This window comes from Camelus bactrianus, chromosome 1 (genome assembly GCF_048773025.1).
Source record: "Camelus bactrianus isolate YW-2024 breed Bactrian camel chromosome 1, ASM4877302v1, whole genome shotgun sequence".
NCBI lineage: Eukaryota > Metazoa > Chordata > Mammalia > Artiodactyla > Camelidae > Camelus > Camelus bactrianus.
In genome coordinates, this window is record NC_133539.1 from 50,181,851 (window position 1) to 50,209,070 (window position 27,220).

At 37.1% G+C, this 27,220-nt stretch overlaps 1 protein-coding gene across 8 annotated transcripts in view; it reads left to right on the forward strand.

Moving 5' to 3' along the window:
* Positions 1–27,220, forward strand: part of LOC105081557 (OX-2 membrane glycoprotein) — a 97,255-nt gene that overhangs the window by 28,218 nt on the left and 41,817 nt on the right. For 4 of the 8 annotated variants that reach the window (XM_074363372.1, XM_074363399.1, XM_074363433.1 and 1 more), the window contains one exon: positions 16,201–16,315. In XM_074363372.1, coding sequence (XP_074219473.1) covers positions 16,201–16,270 — 70 coding nt within the window. In that variant the 3' untranslated portion in view covers positions 16,271–16,315. Of the gene's footprint in view, positions 1–15,053; positions 15,676–16,200; positions 16,316–19,714; positions 19,797–27,220 lie in introns of those variants that run through there. The other 4 variants (XM_074363373.1, XM_074363407.1, XR_012506930.1 and 1 more) reach the window with 3 other exon arrangements.

Sequence of the window (27,220 nt, forward strand, 5' to 3'; positions counted from 1 at the left end):
TGTCAACATCCTGTGCCAGAGTGGTACATTTGTCACAGTCAAAGAACTACATTGAAACATCACTATCACCCAAAGTCCATACTATACATTAGGGGCCACTCTTGGGGTTGTACAGTCTATGGATTTCAACAAATGCATAATGGCATGTATCCACTATTATAGTGTCATATAGAATGTTTCACACTCTAAAAATCCTATGTACTCTGCCAGTTCATCCCTTTTTCCTCCCAAACCTTGGTAATCACTGGTTCTTTATTCTCTCCTTAGATTATCCTTTTCCAGAATGGCATATATTTGGAATCATACATCATATTGGCTTCTTTTACTTGGTAACATACATTTAAGTTTCTTCTATGTCTTTTCATGACTTGATAGTTCATTTCTGAATGATCTTCCGTTGTCTGGGTGGACCACAGTCTGTTTTCCATTCACCAAGGACATGGTTGCTTCCAAGTTTTGTCAATTATAAATAAAGCTGCTGTAAACATCTGTGTGCAAGTTTTTGTGTGGACATAAGTTTTCAGTTCTTTTGGGCAAATATGAAGGAGTGTGGCTGCTGGATCACATGGTGAAGACAGTATGCTTGGTTTTGTAAGGAACCACCAAACTGTTTTCAAAATGACTGTAGCAGTTTATATTCCCACCAGAAGTAAATGAGAGTTCCTATTGCACTGTATCCTCCCCAGCTTTGGTATTGTTAGTGTTTGGATTCTGGCCACTCTAGTAAGTGTATAGTTACTTCTCATTGTTTATACAGGTGCTTGTTTGCCACTTGTGCATATTGTTTGGTAAGTTGCCTGTTCAAGTCTTTGGCCTTTAAAACTGGGTTGTTTATGTCCTGGTGGCTGAGTGATAAGAGTTCTTTGCATATTTTGGAAAACAGTCCTTTATCATGTATGCATTTTGCAAGTACTTTCTTTCAGTCTGTGGCTTGTTTTCTCATTCTCTTGACTATGACCTATGAAGAGTAGAAGATTTTTATTTTAAGAAGACTGGCTTATTAATTATTTCTTTAGTGTATCGTGCCTTTGGTATTATATCTAAAAAGTCATCACTATGCTCAAGGCCACCTAAATTTTTTTCCTATGTTATCTTCTTGGGCTTTCATAGTTTTGCATTTTATATTTAGGTTCAAGATCCATTTGAGTTCATTTCTGTGAAGGGTGTAAGGTCTTTGCATTCTTTGCTTGATTGTGTTGCCTTTGCTCCTTTGTCGAAGATCAGTTGGCAATATTTTGGGGGTTCTATTTTGGGGATCTGTATTCTGTTCCGTTGATTCCTTAGTCTATTCTTTCAAGAATACCACACTGTATTGATTACTGTAGCTTTATAATAAGTCTTGAAGTTGGGTGGTGTTGGTCTTCTGACTTTGTTCTTCTCCTTCAATATTGCATTAATTATTTGGGGTCTTTTGCCAATGCATATATAAACTTAAGAATCAATTTGTTGCTATTCATAAAATAATTTGCTGGAAATTTTACTGAATTTGTGTTGAATCTATAGATCAAATTGAAAAGCACTAACATCTTGACAATAATTAGTCTCTCCATGCACATGGAATACCTCTCCATTTATTTAGTTCTTTGATTTCTTTCATCAGAGTTTTGTAGTTTTCTTCATATAGATCTAGTACATATTTTGTTAGATTTATACCTAAGTGTTCCATGTTGGGGGATAATAATGAAAATGGGATTGTGTTGTTAATTTCAGATTCCACTTGTTCATTGCTGGTATACAGGAAAGCAATGAACTTTTGTATTATTAATCTTGAATCCTATAACCTTGCTATAATCACTTCTTAGTTCCAGGAGTACTTTTGCCAATTCTATCAGATTGTCCACATATATCATCTGCTAAGAGTATTATTTTTTCCCTCACAGTCTATATCTCCCCCTATTTTTTTGTCTTATTTCATTAGCCAGGACTTCCAGTAAAATCTTGAAAAGGAGTGGTGAGAGAAGATATTCTTGTTTTGTTCCTGATTTTAGCAGGAAAGCTTCTAGTTTCTCTCTATTTAGTAACACGTTAGCTGAATTCTGTTTTTCAAGAATATATTTAGGCTGCTATAAATTTAAATAGAAAATAACATTCAAGGATGTTTGCATGCCTAATTTTAAGTAACTACAAACAAGTAAGGCACTATATCTTTTCTTTCATGGTGACTTCTGGGCAGTCTTAGAATGAAACCCACTTCTGCATCCCTGAAATTCTTTTAAATTTGTCATTGATTGGGAATATTTTAGGTCTGGAGTAGTTTTTTCTTATTTGGAAGACATTGCTGAGCTTTCTCACCAATCCTTCTAGAGAAGGTACCAGCAGATTAATGGACTGTAGCTGATACAGTCAAACTGATCAAACGCTGGTTGGAAATTTTGACGTGGAATTCAGACCCTTTCACTGATAGCTGGATTCAATATTGAGAAAGGATATTTCTTCAGTGTGGACTCTGTCCTTCTCAGTACTGAATTCAATGGCAGATACAAGTCAGGTTAAAGTGGCTCCCTAACAACGTCCAAAGAGTCATATTAATGTCTTGAGTCCTAAAAGGCATTTCAAAAAACAAAAGTATTTTATTGTATGTTCAGACTTTTTTTTTTTTTTTTTTTTTTTTTTTGCAAAACTTCATTATGGATAGAAAAGTAGAGCAAAGAGCTGGTTGATGAAGTCCTCCTAAACGCCAGAGGAGTAGACTCCATCACAGTCCTAGACCCTCTGCACAGGAGGGTTCCTGGAGGTTGTCTGCTCACTCCTTGTCAGCTTTGGCTTCTGCTTGACTTCCTCTCCTGACTCTACAGATTAGCAGGGGACAGAATAATGAGGGTTTGGGGTTTTCTTCAATTTTTAAAAATTTGTTTTTATTTGTTTTAAGTTAGTTTATTTTTAAAGGTTTTATAAGGAATAAAAAGTAATATAATAAACATGTCATGCACCCCCACAAGTTTAAGAAATAGATCATTGCCAACCACCAACATTATCTAAATTCTTAGGTGGGAAATCTTAGTACTTATGTCTTTGTCTAGATTGTTAGAGTTTTCTTTTTTCTTGATACCTTTTGGAAATAATAAAATTGATTGCGATGAACCAGATGCCCGTTTTCCATGCCATCAAACAGTATCTTTACTGCCAAACTAGGACTCCTGTAATATGTGTCATAACGAATTTGATTCATTTATTCATCCATTCAATAAATATTTATTGAGCTTCTATTGTATGACAGGTGCTTGTGTTTTACTTCGCATCGTATTCTTAATATTAAGTGAGATGATTCCTGTAGCTTATTCCTTGTGCTATATTGTCAGTTTTATGGTTCTTTCAAACCTATCTCTGGGGGAAGCTTGGTGCAACTCTGTTCTCCTCTGAAGTAAATGAGTCCTCTTTGGTTTTGCCTAAACTTGCATACCTGTTATACTTAACTAACTGCCTGCCTGGATTTTCAAGGGCAGTTCTGTGTTCAAACATTTGTCTTAATTTTTGTCTCCTGAAGTATGTCAGTTACAGTGATGTGTAAACAGCTTCTTTGCCCTAGTCTTCATTGAGAACATATCCTGTATATTTGTCACAAGAGAGAAGGTATTTTATAAATAATTGTTGAGTAAATTGATAAATATGTTTTAACTGGAGACATAATTTATCAAAAGAAAAAAATACACTGCACTTACTTTTCAGCTACATTGGTGTATCGTTAAAGGGAAAATAGGATCCTTACCACCTCAAGCTTGCACTGCTGCCCATCTACGACTCAGCAATCTCTGTTGTAACCTTTCACGTAACTGTGTTTATGCTGATATGCACACTTTTCTGACCAAGGCAAACCTCCACTTTTACTCCACTTACGTAAATTTTTCCATCCTCAAAGACAGTTCCCCCCAGAAATTGCCCCAGGACCACTCTATGCTTCCCTTGACTAGATATGTAAAAACTTGGGGATAAAAAGGAAAAATCAGATTATTTCCTCTCGGCTTTTGGTTCCTATTGTTTCCCAACTTCTTCCAAAGAAAAGTGAGGGAATGAGGGCAAGGGGACTCCTTTCCTCCATATTTTTCCAATAAGACAAGTATACATTTTATGCTGAATTTAACAAACTGAATTGTTTAAAAGAGCAAGCCAAGTGTTGCATAATAGACTTTCATGCCCCCAAACAATGTGATTTTATCTTTTGTTAAAATTGAAGTATAATCAGTTTACAATGTTTCATCAATTTCTGATGTACAACATGATGTTTCAGTCATATATGTACAAAATTATTCCTTTTCATATTCTTTTTATATAGGTTACTACAGATATTGAATATAGTTCCCTGTGCTACACAGTAGAATCTTGTTTATCTATTTCATATATAATAGTACCTGCAAATATCAGGCTACCAATTTATCCCTTTCCACCCCTTCCCCTTCTGGTAACCATAAGTTTATTTTCTATGTGAGTATGTTTCTGTTTTGTAAATAAGTTCATTTGTGCCCTTTTTTTTTTAGATTCCACATGTAAGTAATATCACATGCTATTTTTCTTTCTCTTTCTGGTTTACTTAACTGAATACAATCATCTCTAGGTCCAGCCATGTTGCTGCAAATGGCATTTTATTTTTTAAGGCTGAGTAGTATTCCACTGTATAAATATACCACAACTTCTTTATCCAGTCATCTGTTGATGGGCATTTAGGTTGTTTCCATGTCTTGGCTATTGTAAATAGTGCTGCTGTGAACATTAGGATGCATGCATCTTTTTGAATTAGAGCTTATTCTGGATGTATGCCCAAGAATGGGATTGCTGGATCATATGGTAAGTCTATTTTTAATTTTTTAAGAAATCTCCATACTGTTTTCCATAATGGCCAAACCAAACTACATTCCCACCAACAATGAAGGAAAGTTCCCTTTTCTCCACATTCACATCTAGCATTTATCATTTGTGGACTTTTGAATGATGGCCATTCTGACTGGTGTGAGGTGATACCGCATTGTAGTTTTAATTTGCATTTCTCTGACAGTTAGCAATATTGTGCATTTTTCCATGTGTCTATTGGACATTTGTATGTCTTCATGGGAGAATTGCTTGTTTAGGTCTTCTGCCCATGTTTGGATTGGGAGATCAAGCCTTTGTTGGTTTCATTTGCAAAAATTTTCTCCCATTCCATAGGTTGTCTTTTTGTTTTACTTATGGTTTCCTTTGCTGTGCAGAAGCTTGTAAGTTTAATTAGGTCTCATTTGTTTATTTCTGCTTTTATTTCTATTGCCTGAGTAGACTGCCCTAGGAGAACATTGCTAGGATTTATGTCAGAGAATGTTTTGCCTATATTTTCTTTTAGGAGGTTTGTTATGTCTTGTCTTATATTTAAGTCTTTAAGTCATTTTGAGTTTATTTTTATGTATGGTGTGAGGGAGTGTTCTAACTGCATTGATTTACATGTGGCTGTCCAGTTTTCCCAACACCACTTGCTGAAGAGACTGTCTTTTCTCTATTGTATATTCTTGCCTCCTTTGTTGAAGATTAATTGACAATTACTGGGGTTTATTGGGGACCATTAGTGGGTTTATTTCTGGGCTCTCTATTCTGTTCTATTGATCCATATATCTGTTTTTTGTGCCAATATCATGCTGTTTTGATTACTGTAGCTCTGTAGTATTATCTGAAGTCTGAGAGGGACAATGTGATTTTAGATTTGCCAAATTTATAGAAGGAAAAGAAAAATGTTCCATATATTTTTCCATTTAAAAAAGTTAATCATTTTTAACCTTATTTTCCTAACTTACAGTTTTTGATGCACATTTGGAAATTAAACATGTATTCTCTCATGAGATGATTTACATCATGTTATTTAATATCTGTAGGGCTGTTTAATAGTTTATAGGTTTAGAAACATGATAAGGTTTCCAAGAACCAAGAAGTTTCCCCAGGAATCTTGGAAAAAGGATAGAAATTATTTTGGAGTTTTTGAAGTATTGGGGCACTAAAACTGAGATTCTTAAGTGAAAAGGAAAAGAATGGGAGCAAAGTTTTTTATGCCTCTAGACTGGGAGTGTAACCTCAGATTCCTATAGGAGTCAAGGGAGGTTAATTAAAACAAAGAGTTTAACAAGAGTAAGGGGTTGTAGGATCTGTGTCAAAGTTGAACTCAAGCACTAGGTAGTAGAAAATAGAATAGCTAGGAAGATATGGAACTGCCTCTGTAGCACTGGGATAATAGTTTGTGGTTAGTGAAAATTAATGTTTTTAAGTGTAAGTCTTGGAGATACTGCTCAAATGCCTAAAAATGTCCTTTGACCAAGCCCAGGGTAATTTTTCCCAAGTTTGTCAATGGAGTTACCAACTTGACTTGAAGCTCTTGAGACTTCTATCCCTTCCATCTCACTTGGAATTGAGATTCTCAAGTAAAGAGTAAAGGAATTAGAACATAAGTTGTGCCTCTGGACTATTTTAAAAGGTCTTATCTCTGCCTTGGGTGCTTCAGTGAAACTCCTCATGCTCTGTCTTTTTATGCACTTCTAAGCTATGGTCCTGGCCTCTTGGTCTTGGATCTGGTTTTCTCCCATGACACACACTCCCACCCTCTTGAATGAATTCTTCGTTGGGACTACTTAACTCACAACTTCACTTTCCCCAAGAGTCTGTTTTGTTTCCCATTTGCCCTACAATCTTTTCCTTTGTGAGGCGTCATGTTCTTCTCTGATTCAGTGCCAGCTTTCAGAAACCCAGCCAAGAGCAAAGCCCTCAAGTCACCACGTGCTGATGAAAGGAATTTAGGCAAGGATAATGTTGCAAGAAAACTAAGGAAACTGGGAGAAAAGGCTACCCAAGAAGAGCAAGAGCTCTTGTAAGAGTGGATGGGTGGACAAAGAGCCTTCTGCACGTTGGCAATGATGGCAGCCAACAGGACTGGTTTTTACAACAGTTAGGCAGCTCTCCAGTTAGCAGAAAGGTTCCTGCACCTGCATGGCAAATTATGCTTGAACTTGTCATTGAATGCAGCCATAAGGAAGTAAGTGGAGAGGAGAAGCATAGCTCCAGGATGGGAAAGCTCAAATACCTGCCACAGCGAACATAAAGCACTCTAGACCCTCACTGGAAAATAGAAAGGAAATGGGGAAGGGACAACTCTTAAGTTAGTGGAAGGAAACTTTTATCAAAGATCACTGAGAAAGCATGTACACGCTTTGTTGTCCTTCCTCTGAGGTCTGCCTGCTGGGAAGAAAAGCTACAGATGTTTCCTCAATGAAGCACTCTGGAGATAGCAGAGTAACGCAGCTATTCTAGACTGGGAGCCAGAAGCCCAGGTACGCTTTCGGTTGTAACTGCCAATGTGCCACCTCCCACAAGTGAGTTACGCCTCTAAACCTTGACTTCCCCATTTACAGAAATGGAGGATATAAGAATATTCATCTTATAGTATTGCTGAGCAAAATACAAGAGGGTATGCAAAAGAACTTTCAAATACTAAAGTATCTTATCAATTTGAAGTTGCATTATAACAATGTTTTGGCACTTAATGGTGTTTGTACAAAGTGTTTGTGATTTAAAGGATGCAAGTTAGAAAGACACTTTGGAGTTTCAGTCCAAAAAGTTGTGAGTCTTAAAGGAGACCTCCAGCCAGATAGAAACAGGTAATATAATAGTATAATGGGTTTTGGAGTCAGACCTCAGTACAAATCCAAAATCTGCAATGTCATAACTACATGATCATAAATTGTCCCTTTTCATGTCCACATGTCTTCATCTGTGACTAATTCTTGGCAGTTTTCAGTACTAAATAAGAAAGCATAGCAGAGCATAATGTTAATTTTCTTTTACTTTCTTTTTTTTTTTTTTCATAAATGAGAAGCAATAACCAACAACTTTTGATTAACCAGGCAGAAACTGCTGTGTCAGATACAATATTTTTATCATCAAAAAAGAATAAAATTGGGCAAAGACTGGATGTAAAGGCTCAGAAAAATCTCTCCTAAAGGGCAAATCAATCAAATCTTTGCATAAGATTGAGAAGACACACACAAGAGGAAAAACAAACAAAAATGTGAGTTTTGATGATAAAGGTGGAAGAATATCTCATCTTATGTGTATTTTCCGCCTTTTATCATCTGTATCATAATAATTTGTTTTACTTAATTTTATATGCACAATGAAACGGTTCCAATAAATAATTATCAGTAAATAAAGAAGTCTTACTTTCTTTACCCAGCAGAGCATATCTGCCTGAAATTTTGCTCCTTTGTTCTGACCAGTCACTCATACTCACCTGGTATGTTAATAGAAAATTATTGCAAGTGAATGCAGCAAGGACTGAATATAAATAACCTCTCCTCTCTAGCAAAACCTCAACCTGGACTTATGTGACAGATACCTGTTAGAGTCATCTGATGGTAAAATTAGATGAATAAATATTTTCAAGAGCTTAGTTGCTGGAAATTCTAGACAGGATATAGGCAAAAGTAAGTCTGGGTCTTCAGGAAACAAACAAACACTGTTATTCAGAATTCCATCCACTGTAACTTACTTCCTCATTTCATGATAACAACCCTGAGTGAGCATTGTTTCTGAAATAACGCAAGATCCCAAAGACAGTAATTCTTTCTTATATGATTAAGGATATCTGTATATCAAAGCACTTTCATAAACTGTATTCCATTTATTGTCACTTTACATATTAGGAGACTGAGGTTCAGAAATGTGATGGGACTGACTCAACGTCTCATAGCTAGTTAGTGGCAAAGGCAGGACTCAAATCCCTTTCTTGCAATGCCCAGTACTTTCCCTTTTTCAGTATATATTGTCTGAAAGAATGTCAGATACATGAAAAAAGTAAATTACATTTTTTTCACTTTAGTTAGGGGGAGACATCCTGACTCATCGTAGACTTTATTCTATTGCTTTATCCTTGCTCATTTATTTGTCATCTGTTCTAAAGATAAAGAAAAGAAAAAAACCTATTACAACAGAAAGTTCATAAAGGGACCTATTTAAAAAACATGCCTCAAAAATGAGCAAATAACATTAGACCATGAATCTGTCACTTACTTTATCTATTTAATGTTTTAAACTTGTGCCAAATTTACTTGACACTTGAAAAAGATAACTGAACATCAGCCATTTATCTCACTTGTATACAGTTTATTGGAAAATATGCCCTCAAATACAGACATGAGCTATGTTTTTTTCTGTAAATTGCCAACACTTAGAACAGAGCCTGGCGCACACTGGATGCTTGGCAACTATTTGTTGAATTAATGAAAGTATAAACTGTGCAGTGGTGATAGGAGGCTGAGAAGGAGTCATGAAAGAAAAGAGGAAAGAATTGTATATTGCAGACATGGCCTTCCTTCTTGTATCTGCCTGGATGATGGCAACAAAAAATTACCCAACTTTGGCAACAGACACCCAATTGGGAAATTTTCTATTTCAAAAATATGATACTTCTTTTCCAAAGAAATCAGAGAACAAAGTTGACTGAATTTGGTGTCCTTGTACATTCAAGTATCATGAATAATGGATCTCTTAAGGACATTTCTATCGTATATCAGAAGCAAAAACAAAAAGGAATTATCTACTTCTTATACAACATGGTTCTTGAGTTATTCAAGTGCTTCTCAAATTCTTATGTGCATGTGAACCACCTGGAGAACTTATGGAAACAAAGTGCCCATAGATTTGATTCAATGAGTCTGCAGTGGGACTGAGATTCCGAATTACAACAGCTCCCACATGTCGCCAACACTGCTGTTGCATCAGTCACTCTACAAGTAGTATGTGTTTTGTTTACTTTGGGAGGAATTTCAACATTTTCCTTCATCTTCACCAAAATCTTACCATTTCAGTATTAATATATACTCAACATCAGACATGAGGTTCTGCCATGTCCCTTAGGTAAAACTCTGGATTGGTCCTTCATTCTTCCTGGATCATCAGTTATATTTAGGTCACCACATCAGACTATGTGAGATATTCTGATTAGTCAATCTTAATATTATGACATTTTTCATCATTGAGAAATTAAATTAACCACGTTAGGAAATCACTGACATCCTACCTGAATATGACTGATCATCCTGAAATAAACATGGCTTTGTTAACAGGTCATCTAGCCATCAGAAAAATTCCCTTTAAAGAAATTTTTTTTTTTTTCAGTTTTTTGCTGTTACCTCAGGTTGTGAACTGGGCCACACCTCTCTGAAATCTAAGGCTAAGCAACCAACAACCATTTTCAATCATGGTCTCTTTAGGTGGTGTAGAGTTTCAAAAACAATTTTTACAGTGAAATTGAATATCATAAAGTAGTGAAACTGGCAAAAGATTGACATTATTTAAAAGTTATACTCCAATTATAGGCTAATCACATTTTATATTATTTAAAAATTATAGTCAATCAAGGTTATCTTTCTTCCAGTAGTTCTCAGACTTGAGAATCAAAATCACCTGGAAGAATTCTTAAACCACAAATGCTGGGCCCTGCCTTCAGTTACTGCTTCATTAAATCCGGGTGGCACATGGTAATTTGCATTTCTGACTAATTCCAAAGTGATGTTCTATGCCACACGTTCTTGGCCTCAACACCGCTGAACCCTGGGATGGATGGTTCTTTGTTGTGGGGGGTTGTCCTGTGCCTTGTGGAAGGTTTAGCCATATCCCTTGGTCTCTTCTTTAGCCATGCTCCGTTCTTACAGTATACTCATCTTCCTCCCAGTTCCTTTCCCATTCTCACTCCAAAGACTGTCCAAGCCATGAAGTCATCACCAGGGGACTATCCCTATTACTAGTGTGTAGGAGATGAGGAATGTGAGCCTTTCCTGAATGAAGAGATATGTTCCCAGAATCTGACATTATGGATTTGAGTGCATTTTTATTCAATGCCATAATTCCATTGGCTAGTAAATTACTGCTATTGCAGAAGTTCAGGCATATTGAAAGTTAAATAGATTATTACTGATTCTTGAGGACATTATTGTCCTAACACAGTTCCAAGACCTACACAAAAGAACACAAACGGACACTTGAAACACAGTCCAGTCTTATAACAGGGGTTACCTCGAGATATCAAGTAGGTTGCTTAGGAAACACATGTAATTGGTGTAAGATCACATCCTCTCTCTCTCTCTCTCTGTCTTCCTCTCTTTTTCTCTGTATTTCTCTCTTTCTCACTGTCTGTCTCTCTCTCTCACCGAACTGCACTTCCCCCGATTTAGACAGTATTTTTAAAAATCTTCCTTTGGATCTTACCTTAAAAGTTTATTTTTTGTATCCAAAAAGTATTATGTAATCTTTGTGACTTCATTATGATTGTGTATTTCATTCACTTAATTCACTGAGTTCCTTTTTCTGTGAGGAAAATAATCCAAAAGACTGTGGAAAAATCCAATGAGTAATGGTGCTATTGAAGTAAATAAAAGGTAATTTCTTCCAGTTAATATTTAATTCTCATATTGACCCAGAATTCTTAAGAGAAATTTCTCAAAACATCTTTTTGTTCATTTACTGAAAGAAGTCCATTAACATTGGATTCAGATTTCCATTGAAATAGGAAAAACAACTTTAATTTAGAAACTGTGATTCAGAGACACAGAATGAATCCCAGAAGTCTCACATAATGAAGAGTAATAGAGGGCTGAAGAGAAGAGGGTGGATTCTGTTCAGACAAATACTCTATCTCTTCCTCCTGCTCCCACCCTTAACACCCCTATTTTAAGCCCTGCCAGGCCCTCTCAACTATGCAGCCTCCTGACCCCCTCTTCCATCTTCCCTTTGCTCTCTGTACCGCAGCCCTACTAAGGATAAATGACTCAATAAGGACTGGGTAAGAAGCCATCTGAAGTGGGAGGCTCTCTTCCCTAAGAGGACATAAGGGAGGTTTTAGAACATGGGCAGGACGAGTCTGAATGGAAGACAAGTACAGAATCCTGCAGGGCCAGGGCAGAGAAGAGCTCTGGGAGCTAAACACAGGATGGTAATACTGATGCTCAAAGGGACCAGCTCCAACAGAGGCAAAGGTCAGAAGAGGCTCTGAGGCTAAAGGAATTGATGCTGAAGGAAGCAGCAAAGCTAGCAAGACTAGTAATTTACATTAGAATAATAAGGTATATTAAATACTTATAAGTTTACATTTTATTTGATATTTTATAATACATATATAAATTTTTACATTTAAAATGTGTTATATATTTAGTTATGTGGGTTTTTTAATAATTGTATGAATTCCAATCACATTTTTAAATAAAATGCGGGAATTTGAAAATAGTGAAACAACTCCATAAAAACTGGCATTGTAATTTTTCTCCATTATTGTGCTCACTTAATCAACATGTCTAAAACTAAAGTGGTATTTAACCTCCAAATACTTTCTCTCCATCAGAACCTGCAGTAAAAGGAATTTCCGTTTCTTCCTAGGCATTCAAACCCTGGGTGTTACCACTAATGCCACCATCTCACTCAGTCTCCATATCCAACTTGCTACCAAGTCTCAAAAGTTCTACCTGTTAAATATTTCTTGAATACACCTCCACCTCCTCTCCATTTTCTGCTGTCTCATCCTCTCTCACTTGAATGACTTCCAGAGACTTTAGATTTGTCTCCCATCACCCTCTTTTTTCCCTCCAATTAACTATCCAAACATCAGCTAGCGATTTTCTTTATATTATTGTTAGACTGGAGTCCTCACATAGGATGTACATTTTTGTTAGTTTGCTGGTCAGTCAGACTCTATTCCCTACCCCTCCCTGAAGCATAACCCCAATTATTATGTGCTTTTGAGGAAGGTGATCCCACCCATAATCTAAATAGTCCTAACTGGTAGGCCCTTATTGGTTTCAGCCAATCAGTATGCAGCATTTGTCTGGGGCAGAAAATTGGAGAAAAAGAGCGTGGAGGAGAAATTAACTGGATTGTCAGGGAAAAGCAGCATTCTACTCTTCCAAGAGAGAAGTGGGTGAGATTTCTTTTTTAAAAAAGTCTCTTCCTGATGTGAGCCAGGAAGCACAGAACCTCCAGGAGAACTGGTAGCTATCATATGCAAAAAATGGAACCACAGTTATGTTGACAGCACTGTAAGACATCTGCAGAAAGCAGAGAGGGGGGCAGGTAATGAATTAGTTCATTTGGTCCGTATTTGGGTTGCTGGATAAACTCTTGCCTGAAGCTCACATTACTACTAGAATTTTCTATTATGAGAGCCAGTAATTTTTTTTTTTTTTTTTATGACTTAAGCCCATTTGAATTGCTTCCTGGCCTCTCCTGTCCTCTTTAGTCTCACCCTACCCCTCTAAATGGGACTCTCAGGGCCACATGGCCTTCTTTCAGCAACTTGACCCCATCTAGGGTTTTTCAAAGAGCTTCCTATGTATTGTTCCTTCTGCTTGAAACATTCTTTACCCTTGTGCCATTATCAACGTATTACCTTGTCGCCTGATCTATGAAAATGGATCTGAGTCCTTTCAAAACTTTCCTTTCAGCAGCTGACATGACATTAAATCTTACCATTTGTGGGTGCTGGAGAGAGACTGGAGGAACAAGGGGTTCTTTCCCCGTTCCAGCGCTTCATTTGCCAGGCTCTTGGAGAGCATGGTTGTTGCTTCGGGGCTTGGCCCATGTTTTTCAGCAGTGCTAGGTGCCTGCTTGCCGCAGCTTTCTCCAGCATTTGGCTGCATGTTTTCTTCAATTCTTGACTACAGCAGTAGCTCAGATAGTGCGGGCCTATGTCCTAGCTCAGGTCACTGTTCTCTATACCTTCCCTCAACCACATGGGTACCCATGCTGGCCCAGAGCTGCCCTACCCTGAGCTGCACATGGGAGTGTACTGGGTTCCTGTAGAGGGCATCCTCTCCATACTGTGGTACCTCCAACCCCCACTGTGCACCCCACACTTTCTGCTTGGCTGTCTACCAGTCTGCCTGCCCATCCCCTGCTCAGAGACTGTGGACCAGCTCTGACCCAGCCAATCCAGAAAACTTCTCCACCCTCCAGGGTGCTGTAACGACATCTCCTTCAACCCCCTCTTTCAATGAGAGCTGAACCTTCCTTGGAAGTGTGTCTTTCCTTGGGTATGCTCCCCAGCCCTAAGATATTGTTTAGAGCTCTCTTTCCATCCACATTGTTAGTCTTCTATCTTAGCTTGATCACTTTTATATTAAACTTACCCTGTTTAAATTACCGTCTCCTGATGGGACTCAGACAGCACACCTCCTTTCCTATGGCTGCTCAGATTCCTGGTCTCATTTCCTCCAGCAAACTTTCCCTAACCTCCAGATTAAGTCAGATCCCCATCTTAATTAGCTCTCATTGCATATTGTACTTTTTTTGGTTTGTTTGTGACACTTGCAGCCATAATTAATGATTGTATGGTTATTTGCTTAATATCTTCATTACTATCCTGGAAGGTCAATGAAGAAAGGGAAAATGTCTTTCTTGTACTCATAGCATCTAACACGGTGCCTGGTACAACACAGCAGGCTTTCAGAATACTGATTTTTTGAAAGTATGTTATGTACGTATGTGAATTTTGTTAATTAAGAAACCAAAAATCCCATAGTAGCTATGAATGAGATAAACAGAGAGGATGAATTTAGGCAGATGTCACTCCTTTGCTAAGTTCACTCTGGTAGGGCTAAAAGCATTATAAGTGTTCAATAAAAACTTCATTAACTTATAGCAAAGGAAGCCTATTTCCTCCTACATTTGGACAGCATTCCCTTGTACCACAACAGAAAAGTGCTTCAGAAAAGCATTTATATTCTATCAACCTCCTTGGTCTAATGACTGAAGAGGAGCCTTCTTTCCCGTCAGGTTGTTGGTGGAGTAGAACCCAGCCAGAGTACGTGGACCAGGGAAAAGAGAGTTCAGAGTGAGCAAGTTGAAGATGCACAATTATATTTGATCATCAGCTGACCCCTGAGTATTGCTATTCAGCATGTTAACAGTCGTCAAATCAAATAAATCCTGTGACCTCTCAGTCAGGAGAAAGCTCTCTTAAGAGACAGTGCAGTGATGGCTCAATACCAGAGTCTTGAAGGATCTGTTTTTATGATTTTCATTTTTGGCTCATACTGGAATCCAGTGTTTTCTTTATCTATTCACAGCCTTTTAATATGAATGGTCTTTCCTGATCAGCAGTTTATGGGCATCTTTCCAAACATCAATTTGATGTTTCCTGAAGAATAACTGCCTCTTTTTGTGAAGCCCCCAAAGGGAGTTTCACATGCACGCAAGAGACCAGACTGTGTATCAGGACGTCTATAATGGACAGTTGTTGGTTTTTCTCCCCACAGTCAAGACCCTAATCTCGTGGTCACAGGACCCTGATTTGGTTTGAGGCAGTCATCCTTCCTCATGCTTCTGTCAACACGTGTAGGGTGAAGCTGACTTCACCCCTGGCTCTGGGGATGCCCTTGTGACCAAAATTCAGACAATACAGTTCTGCGTTACAGTTTAGTCTGGTCATAACTGGAGTCAAGATTCAAGTGGACATAGGATCCAAGTCTGCACAATCCATCTCTGACTTGTAGTTCTGAGGCTTCACTTTGATCTTCCTGAGACAAGGACTGGAATTTAGAGTTTCAAAGATATATGTTCTGGAGCTGCTACAGACAGAGCCTGGCTGAGGACTGATCCAAAATAGAGGTGAGAAGAACCAGAAGACAGACAAAAATAATCCAGATTCTGACAGTTTTATTGTAAGCTTCTCATCAAGGTGCTCCAAAGGTGAGAGTCTAGACTTTTCAGTTATGTGAGCTCATAAATTCAGTTATTAAGTAACCAATTTACCATGTTAAGCATACCTTTCAATCTTGGTGAAAACCTGTCCAGCTGTTTTCAGGTGTAAATTGATGAGCACGAACAGATGAGAGACAGAAAATAAATTTTGCTCACATAGATTGGGACAATTAAATAGTGATCAGGTACTGAGGTAGGATATGCTTATATCAGTGATTTATTTACTTAAAATAGGTTTTGTAACATTTGAGAGATGGTAAAGATATCAAAATATAGGCTGCCCCTAATGTCTGCAGACAGGCAAATATAATAGATTGCACATGGATATTACAACACAACAGAGTAATTACGGACACATTTATTTGACCTAAATACCTCTTATGATCTAGTTAAGGGTTTTAAGACTGATTAATAGACAACACTATTGAATAATACACATGTCTTAGTTCTTTTGCAATGCTATAACAAAAATGTCATAAACTGGGTGGTTTAAACAACATTTATTTCTCACAGTTTCGAAGGCTGGAAGTCCAAGTTCAAGGTACCTGCAGATTCGGTGTCTGGCTTCCTGGTTCATACATGACTGTCTTCTTGCTGTATCTCCACATGTCTTCATGTGATGGAAGAGGTAAGGGAGCCCTCTGGAGTGTCTTTTATAAGGGTACTAATCCCACTTCATGAGGGCTCCACCTTCATGACCTAACCACCTTCCAAAGGCCCCACCTCCTTAATACCATCACATTGGGAATTAGGTTTCAACATGAGTTTTGAGGGGACAAAAACATTAAGCCTATAGCATCATGGGTATGTGTTTGCCAAGAAAATACCCACTACATAAAAAATACTGTTTAGGTGATTCAAAAAGTAGAAAACAGAAAAGAGAGAGAAATAGAGAGCTAGATTTAGAGATAGGTAAAGAAAGAGAGAAAGAGGAAGAAAGAAGGTGGGAAGGAAAAAAGGAATGTAGGAAAGAAAGAAAAAAGAATGGAAGAAAACAAAATTTAATTTACTCAACAAATTTTTTCTGAGTACTTATTCTGTACCAGGGATCTGGGAACATGAAGTCAAAAAAACAAAATAAAAAAAAAGCTACTGTTTCTATCCTTGAGAAGCTGAGTGTGGTACAGAATACAAACATAAAAACAATAAGACAAAAAATATTTATATATAGTAGGTTAGGTTAGTAAAATGCAAAAGTATGTACCAGATGTTACAATAACAAAGAAGCATGAGAAATGAATCCTGCCTAGAAAGGACTTCACAGGGGAGGTGACCTTCCAGCTGGATGTTAACCATCGAGTAGGAGTTTCTGAGGCAGAGAATGTACCAGTCCATTCACAGCACAGGTCCACAGCTTCAGGGCCCCATGCAGGGCAGATGGCTTCTAACTAAGCAGAAAACAGACCAAATCTCTCTGGGGAATGAAAGACAACAAGATGTTCCAGAAGGGGTAGACCCAACCAAGTCTTGTCCCTTTTTCAAACTTACAAATCAAGTCAAACACATCTCTTTGAGGAAGGGCAGAGGTTAGAAAACTTAAGGCAAAGGTTATTATTTTTTTTTGTTCTCTTTAAACTTTGAGCTCAATACTTTAGCCTATGGACCACCAGTGGCGTGAAATATCTCTTGGGGAAGAAGATCAGAAATTCATAAGGACAGTTCTGTTCTTATCTTCATGATGTTGCTTTCCCCAAATACTAACTGCACTTTAAAATGAGGGAAAATAAATAGGTAGTTAAGTTAAATATTATTGAGTCTTTATGGCCATAGTCACTTCTACACAACAGTCCAAGCATTATCAATGACAAAACTAGTATTTTGTGTTATCTGTCCAAATACATCTCTCTCTCATTTGAATCCAGACTTGGGAGCTGAAACAGGAAGTTGTTTATTATCCCCCTAAAATCTCAATAGGAGGATTTTAAATATGAAAATGACATAAGATAGGCTATGTTTTTGAAAAGATAATTCTGGCTGCTGAGTGAAGAATGTGTCTTAGGCAGTCAAGGTAGGAGGTGGGAAAGTTGGGGAAGTTCTTACCATCACAGGAAGAAATTACAGTGGTTGTGAATAGGGTGATAGTAAAGGATATGGTGATGAATGGAGAAGATAAGGATACATTTTTGAGGATGAATTAGCTGATGGGCTGAAGTAACAGGAAGAATAAAAGGAAAATCATAGATGTTTCCTAGGTTTTGGACATAACTAAACAGATAGGATGTCATTTACTTAAACCAAAAAGAAAGCAGAGGCAGGCTTGAAAGAGGAAGGAGATTAAGAGTTTTGTGCTTGACATGTTAAGTTTGAGATTTATATCAGGCATTTAAGTAAAGTTTTCAGTTAAAGAGTTAGATCTGTGACGCTGGAGCTTAGATGAGGGCCAGAGATATAAACTGAAAGATATGAAGGGTGTGCCTTTAGAAGACAACTCATAAACTATAAACCTAATTCTTAAAATGTAGGAATAATGTACACATTCCACACTTGAAGTTATTTCTTGTGAAGCAATACAAATGAAAATATATTTTAGGCATTGTTTCTTTAAAAGAAGTTAGAATTTTTATCTCTCTAAACTTGCCATTCAGGGCATTTTTTTGACAATATAAGGACACCACAAGGAGCACTTGAGCACTGCAATTGAGGATGAAATTAAAGACAAGAGTACATTGATAATCTTGACGGCAGTAAACACATATAAGATGTGGATGGCACGATCTTATACAGTCAGTGATGCATATCTGTCCCTAGCTCAGAGTCTACACATGTCCCCAGCTCCCCAGCTGAGATAGTATCTCTTCATGGGAAAAAAAATTCTTCAAATCTTACACGTGGCTATCACATGAACTGTGCTATCTCTGCCCCAGTTTCTAATTTAGGATTTAAACCTCTAAAACGAAATGCTGCAGCTACTAAGGGTGAATTCTCTAGTTGACCTAAAATGAGTTGACTGCTAGTTATTTTTCCAGCAAAAATGGGTTTATTGGCGATCAGCAAAGAATTTCAATTTGAGATCTGCATTCATGGCGAGCCACGTGCAAGTCCCTGCACAGAAAGAGAAGAACTCTTATAAAGGGGAAAAGGAAGTTGGGAAGACTATAGTGAACGAAGAGTCCATGGGTTTTCATTGGTTGAATTATTGCCAGAAAAAAAGAGGAGGTCTCAGGGTGTGAGAGCGCCCCCTTCTGGTATTCCAACTTTATTTAATTGAGGTTTCTGTTCATTAACTTTTTACAGTATTTAAGAAATAAGTAAAAATGACTTGCTGAAATTCGTGCTGTCTAGATGTCTTCTAATCTCATGAGTCTATGGGTACAAATAAGGTGACATTAATATTGGTAATCCAAATTTTGCCAACTTGTCTCCTAGTACCTGACTCAGGACTTTGGTCAGTTTCTGCCTCCTTGTCCCTCCAGTCAAAGTATCTTCCAGTTACTTCTTGAAGCATCTCTAGAAAGTTATCAGATGTGCTCAGGAGCACATGTCCTTTGAGACTGATATTTGATTCATTTATGGGGGGTACGTCTCCATGACCACTTTTGCAAGTGGTGAGAACAGTGCCTCCCAGTCTTGGGTCCTGTCTCCTGTTGCTCCCAAAGCTGCAAAGCTTTAGGGTGTTAAATCAACTCCTGCACCCTTCAGTTTCTCCACAATGCCTGAGCTACCCAGGGTTACTTGCAGAAATAGGTATATATTCCAAACATTTCGGACTGGAACTTCCAAAGGTGTAATAATTTCATGGTTCTGGATCTAACTATAGAGACTTCTACATGTCTTGCAGCACAGTGACATTTTTCTCTGACACTATCATTCTCACGGAGGAATACAGAATAGGGCATTTATGTTTGTGATACAGAAAATCACAAAAGGAACATTCAAGCATAGGTCCAGTCTCTCATTTTTTCTCTTGTTTTTTTTCTATCTATTTTCTCTTTCTGTCATGACTCAAAGAATGCCGCTTCTCTTTTTGTGGCTCGCACCCAGTTTCCATTACCCAGGACTTCATGCCACTCATTATTTCTTCTCCTAGGTTTTACATCAGTCTCTCTACTGGCTTCTTTTCCTCAGCCTCCAGACATGTTTAATTCTGCATATAAAACTATAAATGTCAATGATGTCAGCATCATGGTGCCATAAGATGTCTTCCTCTATGACTTCCGTTTTAACAACCAATTAGGCATCCATCCACAAACAAAAGTACCTCTATAGAAGGTGTGGCTCCAACATTATATACCAAGGGTGCCAGCAGGAGTTTCCTTCACCTCTGCACTTGGTAATAGGCAGACAGACTTCAGTACAGTCTGTGAAACTAGCAGGAGCCAGCAAATCTGCCCCAACCCTCTTGGCCACAAGTCAGGGAAAATCTGGAGAGTGATGACTTGGCAGAAGGCCATGAACAAAAGAGAGTTTGTAGAAGACCAGGCTTCCAACAGAAAATTACAGCATGCCATTGGAGCAAAAGAAAATGATAAGTTTGGATGCACAGGAAAGGACAAGACAAACACTGCCAGCACCATCCCTTCCCCAAGGCTACACAGCACAGGGATAAACTAGCTGCTGGTGACTCCCCTGAGAGTGAAAGAGAAAGTGGTGAGTGAGTGCCTGGCTACCCCAGCTGTGTGGGACACTGCTGGAGAAACCCAGTTCTCTCCAGTAGTACCCAAAGTACTGAGGTGGGACATCCATGATCTGGGGGTGGGGGGATAGATCAGGAAAGAGGCAGATAAGAATATCAAAGGGCATTAAAGAGATTTAGTTTCTGCTGACTCTTCTCAGGACTTCAGCAGGAAATTCACCTATAAGCCTCTGGAAAAACCTCACCCAAGAATCTCCCACCACAGATCTATGGGCACGCCCAAATGACCCAAGTGCCAAAGTCATACTCCTTCAACTCTGCAGTCAGTTCTGCATGCTATTGAGTGTGGCAGCAAGAGTGAACGCCAATAAACAGAATGCTTTCAGGAAACCAGATCAGGATCTGTGACAAGGGAGAAACCGCAAACTTGAACTGTAGCGCTACCTTCCGGAAAACAAAAGAGAGGTTTTCAGCAGCCATCCTGGTGCGATGTAAGAATCACAGGAAACACAAATACTTAAGAATTCTGCCTCAAAAAAGAAAAAGAAGTGTGGAGCAGGTATATGCATACAAGGTTGGAGAAAACTCCAGCTACACCAGGACCACCAGTACATCCCACCCAAAAGTAACTAGTAAATATTGGAGGAGGTGTCTGTTATTTCAAATATGAAAGCAGCAAAGGAAAAATCCAAGGAGCGTGAGAAATCTAGGAAATCACGTCATCATCAAAAGATAAAAATAATCCTCCAATAACTAAACTCAAAGATACGGAATTTTGCAATCTAGCTAATAAAAAATTCAAAATACCTATTTTGAGGTAACTCAACAAGCTACAAGAAAATACCAAAAGACAATTCAACAAAATCATGAAAACAATACATGAACAAAATGACAAGTTTAATGAAGAGATAACAGTCATAAAAATATACCAAGCAGAAATTCCAGAGCTGAAATATTCAATGAATAAAATGACAAATGCAACAGAGAGCATCTATACCAGAGTACACCAAATGGAAGATAGAAACCATGTTCCAGAGGATAGCAACTTTGAAATAACCCAATCAGAGGAGAACAAATTTTAAAAAATTAAAAAGAACAAAGAAAGTCTATGTGATCTACAGGATTCCATCAAACATACAAATATTAGAATAATTGGGATTCCAAAAGGAGGAGAGGAGAAGAAAGGGGCAGAAAACTTATTTAAAGAAATAATAGCTGAGAACTTTCCAAACCTGTGGAGAGACTAGGGCATCCAAATTCATGAAGTAGATCACCATTTTATCTCAATGCCAAAGACCTTCTAAAAGACACATTACAATGAAACTATCAAAAATCAAAGACAAAAAGAGAATCTTAAAAGCAGCCAGAGGAAAAAGGATTGAAATCTACAAAGGAATCCTTATTAGGCTATCAGCAGATTTCTTAGCAGAAACCCTACAGGCCAAAAGAAAATAAAATGACATATTAAAAGTATAGAAAGAAAAAAAAATGACAGTCAAGAACATTCTATGCAACAAAGTTATCATTATGATATTACATGAGAGATAAAGACTTTCACAGACAAACTGAGGAAGCTCCCCACCACTAGACCTGCCTTGTAAGAATGCTGAAAGGAGTTCAAGGTGAAATGAAAACGTGCTAATTAGTCACACGAAAACATACAAAATTATACAACACACAAGTAAAGGTAAATATACAGTCAGATTTAGAAAACTCTAATTCTTAGGGTGGTGTGTTAACCACTTAATTACAGTCTAAAGGCTAAAAAAAGAGTAACCTAAGTGTCCAGCAACAGGTAAAATGGATAAAGATGATGTATTATATATAATTCACATAATATAATATTCCATTATCCTATATTCCAACATATATTTATTGGAATATTATGCAGCCACGAGAAAGAAGGAAATCCTGCCATTTACAACAATGTAGATGGACTGTGAAGGCATTATGCTTAGTGAGATGAGCCAGATGAAGTATTTGAAGACAAATACTATATTATATTACCCATATGTGGAATTTTAAAAGCTGAACTCACAGAAACAGAGTAGAATGGTAGTTATCCGGGGTGAGAGGTACGGGAACTGGGGAGATGTTGTTAAAGGGTACAAATTTGCAACTAGAAGATGAGTAAGTTCTGGAGATCTAATATACAGCATAATGATTATAGTCAACAATACTGTATTACATACCTAAATTGCTAAGAGACTAGATCTTAAATATTTTCACCACAAAAAAGAAATAATCATGTGACATGATAGCAGTGTTAACAGAGCTAAGGTGGTAATTGTATCAAATTGATACGTTGTATACTTCAAACTCACACAGTGTGTAAATTATACCTCAATAAAAACACTATAAGTAATAAATTCATAATAAATAAATGAAAAAAATTAATTCATAAATCAAGTGAGTCTGTTTCAGGTGGACTTTATTGTGTGCCATCAGTCATTTACATTTGGGCCAAGACCACAATGTCTTAATTACTATAATTAATTACATGATATAATTGTATCATATTATATAGAAAGTATATAATTAATTATATAAGCTAAGATATAATTAATTAACTATGGTTTTTAACAGATCCCAAGAGCTGTTTGGTTCTAGCTTTTTTGTTCTTCAAGATTGCCTCCGCTGTTCCTGAGCCTTTAAATTTTCGTATGTATTTTAGATTCAGCTTGTCAATTTCTGCAAAAATCAAACAATTAACTCTGCCAGTACTTGACTGAGATTGATTTGATAGTTTAAATTAGGATACATGACAAAATATTTTGTAATTATTAAAATTACAGATAGAAAAAATTCACAAAAATTCAAGAAAAATTGTTACAATATTAATAGCAACTCATATTGTGCTAACATCTTGCATGAATTATTTAATCAAATTGTCATGATAACTATATCAGATCTATGTAATTATCCTTACTGTCTGATACTTTATGACATGAGATTTCATAGATACGTTTTAAATTATGCATGGTTACACAGTGAGTGTCAAAGTTAAAAAATACATTCAAGTCTGTGATCTTGTATATATTTCCCTGTGCTATACAGTATAATCTTGTTCATCTATTCTACACAGAAATCTTTCTAAAATGAATCACAAACTTATTTTGCCCTCTTCTCAGCCTACAGAACACAATTATACATTTTAATTAATTTATGATCACCATTAGGAGTATTAGTGATTGGCTTAAACTGTAATATGGTGTTAACTGATGCTTTACTATGCTACATAGGATTATTTTCTGTTACCTTAAATGGTCTGAAAGGAACCTACTTTTCTTTTTGTAGCTACTCTTTTGGGCTTTTCTAGAATAAGTACATTAACTTGACCCACCTCTTACTCCTTGCTCTGTTTCAAATTTGATTTTATAAACCATGTAATTCCAGCATTTCAATCTGGTCTGTAAGACTTCCTGGCCTGGGATATCTTCCCTGGAAGTGGATTTAGAGGGTACCATCACAGGAAAGTAACTTCCTACATAATAGCTAAGCACAGCAAAGATAGATGAAAAAAGGTGATTCTCTGATGACAGCTGGGGAGGGGAACCAACTTACAAATTCACAATGTCAAACACTATAGAAAAATCTTTCTTTAAATTGATATATCACATATTTAGTGAACTATTTATATATTGGTAATAAAGTCATGCTTTAAAAATATTTTATATTAAGCAGGTGTCTCCAAACATGACACTTTGCCCATCTTTTAAAATCACCAATAGATTTCTGTAGTATCAAATACTGTTGTATTGACATTTTCCAAATATTATGGACTCAGGGAAATTTAATTATGGACTTGGACATCAAGACGAAAGACTTATCACACGTGCTTATCTCTCCCACCCCCTGAGAATCCCACTGAAATGATAATAAAATAGCTCAAAATGCAAGTAAGCAATAAAAAAGGAGAAAAGGTGAGCACATGTTAAAAACCAGGGAGTTTTAACAAAATTATGAAAGATGGCCAGTGAACATAGGAGCAAATGATGAAGCAGGATGGAGAAAGGGTGTCCTAGAACAGATATGGCTCCAGAAGTCAGGAAGGCAATAAATCCTGAGGCAGAACTCTGGGCAACTTTGTGATTTAGACCCACAAGTCGTCTAACTGATACTCATAAGTTCAGGCTAAGTACCTGACTATGTTCTCTAATTTTCCAAACCCCATGCAGACACGTGGGCAGCCAGTTATTTGCACCCCAGGTGAAAGAAAAAACAAAACCAAAAACAAAACACAGAATCTTTCCACAAGGAAATTTTAAAAATTATCTGAGATTACTTAAGGCAGAGTATTTGGACATCATTTCCTCCAGAGAAAGACCTCTCCGTGTGGGCAAAGGGGGTCTGGAAACATCATCAGTCCGCTCTCGTTTCCACAACAAGACTGTGAGTTACTAAGCTCCGCCTACATTCCCAGGGCGGCCAAGAGTCATGAACCACCTCCAGCTATTTCAGGAAGTTTGGAACAAGAAAGATAGATCAAGTTAAAAACAAAAGTAAAACTCTAACCATTTAACTTAGAAGAAAGAGGAGTGATTTAGGAAACAAAAGAAACAAAAACAGACAAAATTCTAGTTAGCAAATTCTGAGAGATTATTATTTACCTAAAACGAGCGTGAAGACCATGAAAAAAGAAAAGCCAGTTATCCTGAAAGACCTCTGGGAAATTAAAAGTGTGATCGGCCAACAAAACAAAGAATCAATGAAAAGGTAGAAAAACAAAACCTAGAATTGCTGAAAAGAAGAAAAATAAAATGGAAAATCTGAGGGAAACATAAAAAAAAATTATGAATCAATTCAGGAAGTCCAACAACAGACTAAAGGAGTTTTAAAAATGATGACTTAACAGAAAGAAATTATCAAAAGAGGAAATCATCAAAAAGAAATGTAGAAGATAATTTCCCTCACATGAAGAGCGACATTGAAAGGAACCACTGAACGCTAAGGAAAATAAATGGATTAAAAACCCCACACGTATTCTCAAAGAAGTTCAGAACGTTAGCGAGAGAAGGGAGAAAAATGAAACCAAACTACCTATCAATGAATAAGAATCAGAGAGCAGCAGATTTCTCATGTCTCCCTAGGATTCTTGAAGCACTTCTAAGTCAAGGTAGTGCTGGAGTTCAGAATATAATGCAGCTACAGCTGAAGGAAACAAATAAATAAAATTAAATACAGAAGTAAGCCATACAAGATTTCCATGGGGTCAATGACAGTAATTCATAATTTTTTATATTCGACTAAAATATCAATAACATTTTAACTCTTTTTAAAAAAATATTTTCAGATGCTCTTAAGTTGGTCTTAGGACCAATTCTGTATAGAAAAAGTTAAGTTTATTTTTTTCACTAAACCTCATAATTTTAAGCTTCTTTAAAAAAAAAAGACAAGTAATAGTGTAAGGGGAGCTACTACACAATTATAATCTTTTAAAATGTTCATTAATTTGAAAAAAAGAATGAATTTATTTTCCTAGAGTCAGCTTTTCATCCTTCGCTTTCTCTGCATTTTCTCATTTCTTTCCTTCCACAACTCTGCAAAAGTCATTCAGAGTCTCTTTGTGATCCTTACTCACATTAATGAACTATTTGCTGCAGGGGAAAAAGTACCATAGTAAATGACACAGAAGTACCTATTTCTGCGACGGCCACCGTGCCTCTTAACTCCAGCTGGCCTTGACTCTCTTGCCTGTAGTGTGAGATGCATGGACGAGATAAATCCAGTTGGTCTTCCAACTTTAACATTCTTTCTCTGGATACAAGCCCTTAAAGGTCAAGGGCCAGTATTTCTGCTGCAGCAGTTTGTTCCCTCTGGAAAACAGTGTGCTTGTCTTCCATAATTGCCACGTAAAAGCACATTAAGGGGACACTTGTAACTGGCTCAAGAATCACTTCTCATATGGTTGTAAATCTGGTTTGCAGGTTTGCATGGTTTTTCACTGTAATTTCAGTATGACTGAATAATTTTCCCCACATATTTGTGTTATAAATGCATCATTTTTGCCTAAGAGTCTACTCTTCTGCTGGGACATTCATTTACTGACCTGGTCAAACTTGAAAAAGGGTCACTTTTTCTCTCAGCATCTATGGAAAACCTAAAAATATGATCCCTAATTAATAGGAAGCTACACATTTCTACCAATCTCCAGACTTAGCACTGTTCTAGCACATACTGTTGTGTATCATAACTACCTTTTTCCTGATCTCTCTTCTATGATTGCCAAATAAAATACAGGACTATCAGTTAAATTTGAATTTCAGATCAACAACAGAAATGGTTTTAGTATGTACTAAATACTACAAGAACATACTTATACTAAAAATGTATTTATTTATCTGAAATTCAAATTTAACTGGGTGTTCTGCATGCTCATTCGCTAACTAGACAGCCCTAATCTTGTCCCATGTAGATGACAAAATCCTTAAGGGAATTGCTTCCATCTTGTTTGCTTCTGTGTCCCCGTTTCAAGCATAGGATCTCTACACAATGAACACTTGATTTTTGCTGAATTAGTTAATAAAACTACAAACTAAAGACAGACAGTATTAGTAAATGTTATTTGTAATTTAGTAGGTGAAAATAAGCCATTCAACTCAGGTAAAGCCAGAGTACGTTTAGAGTGGACTTGGTCATAGGACGATCACACACATTTTTGAATATTTAAACATAGGTGATAGGAATTACTCTGATGTTTGGTTCGAACTCTTTAAGAGCCCCTCAACTCCTGATAAAATGCTAAGAGTAGGAGTGGCTCCAACATACCTAGTATCCCATTTCTAAAAGAGTGAAAATACTGGCTGATACAACAGAACGGCCACGGAAACTCAATTGAACTGAAAAGTATCTTTAGTAATATTTTCCCTTGACATCTGTGACTAGTAGTCAAGGACATAATTGAGTTAATATACAAATAACCAAACTATTTTCCACAGGAAATTTCAAACTAAAAAAAAA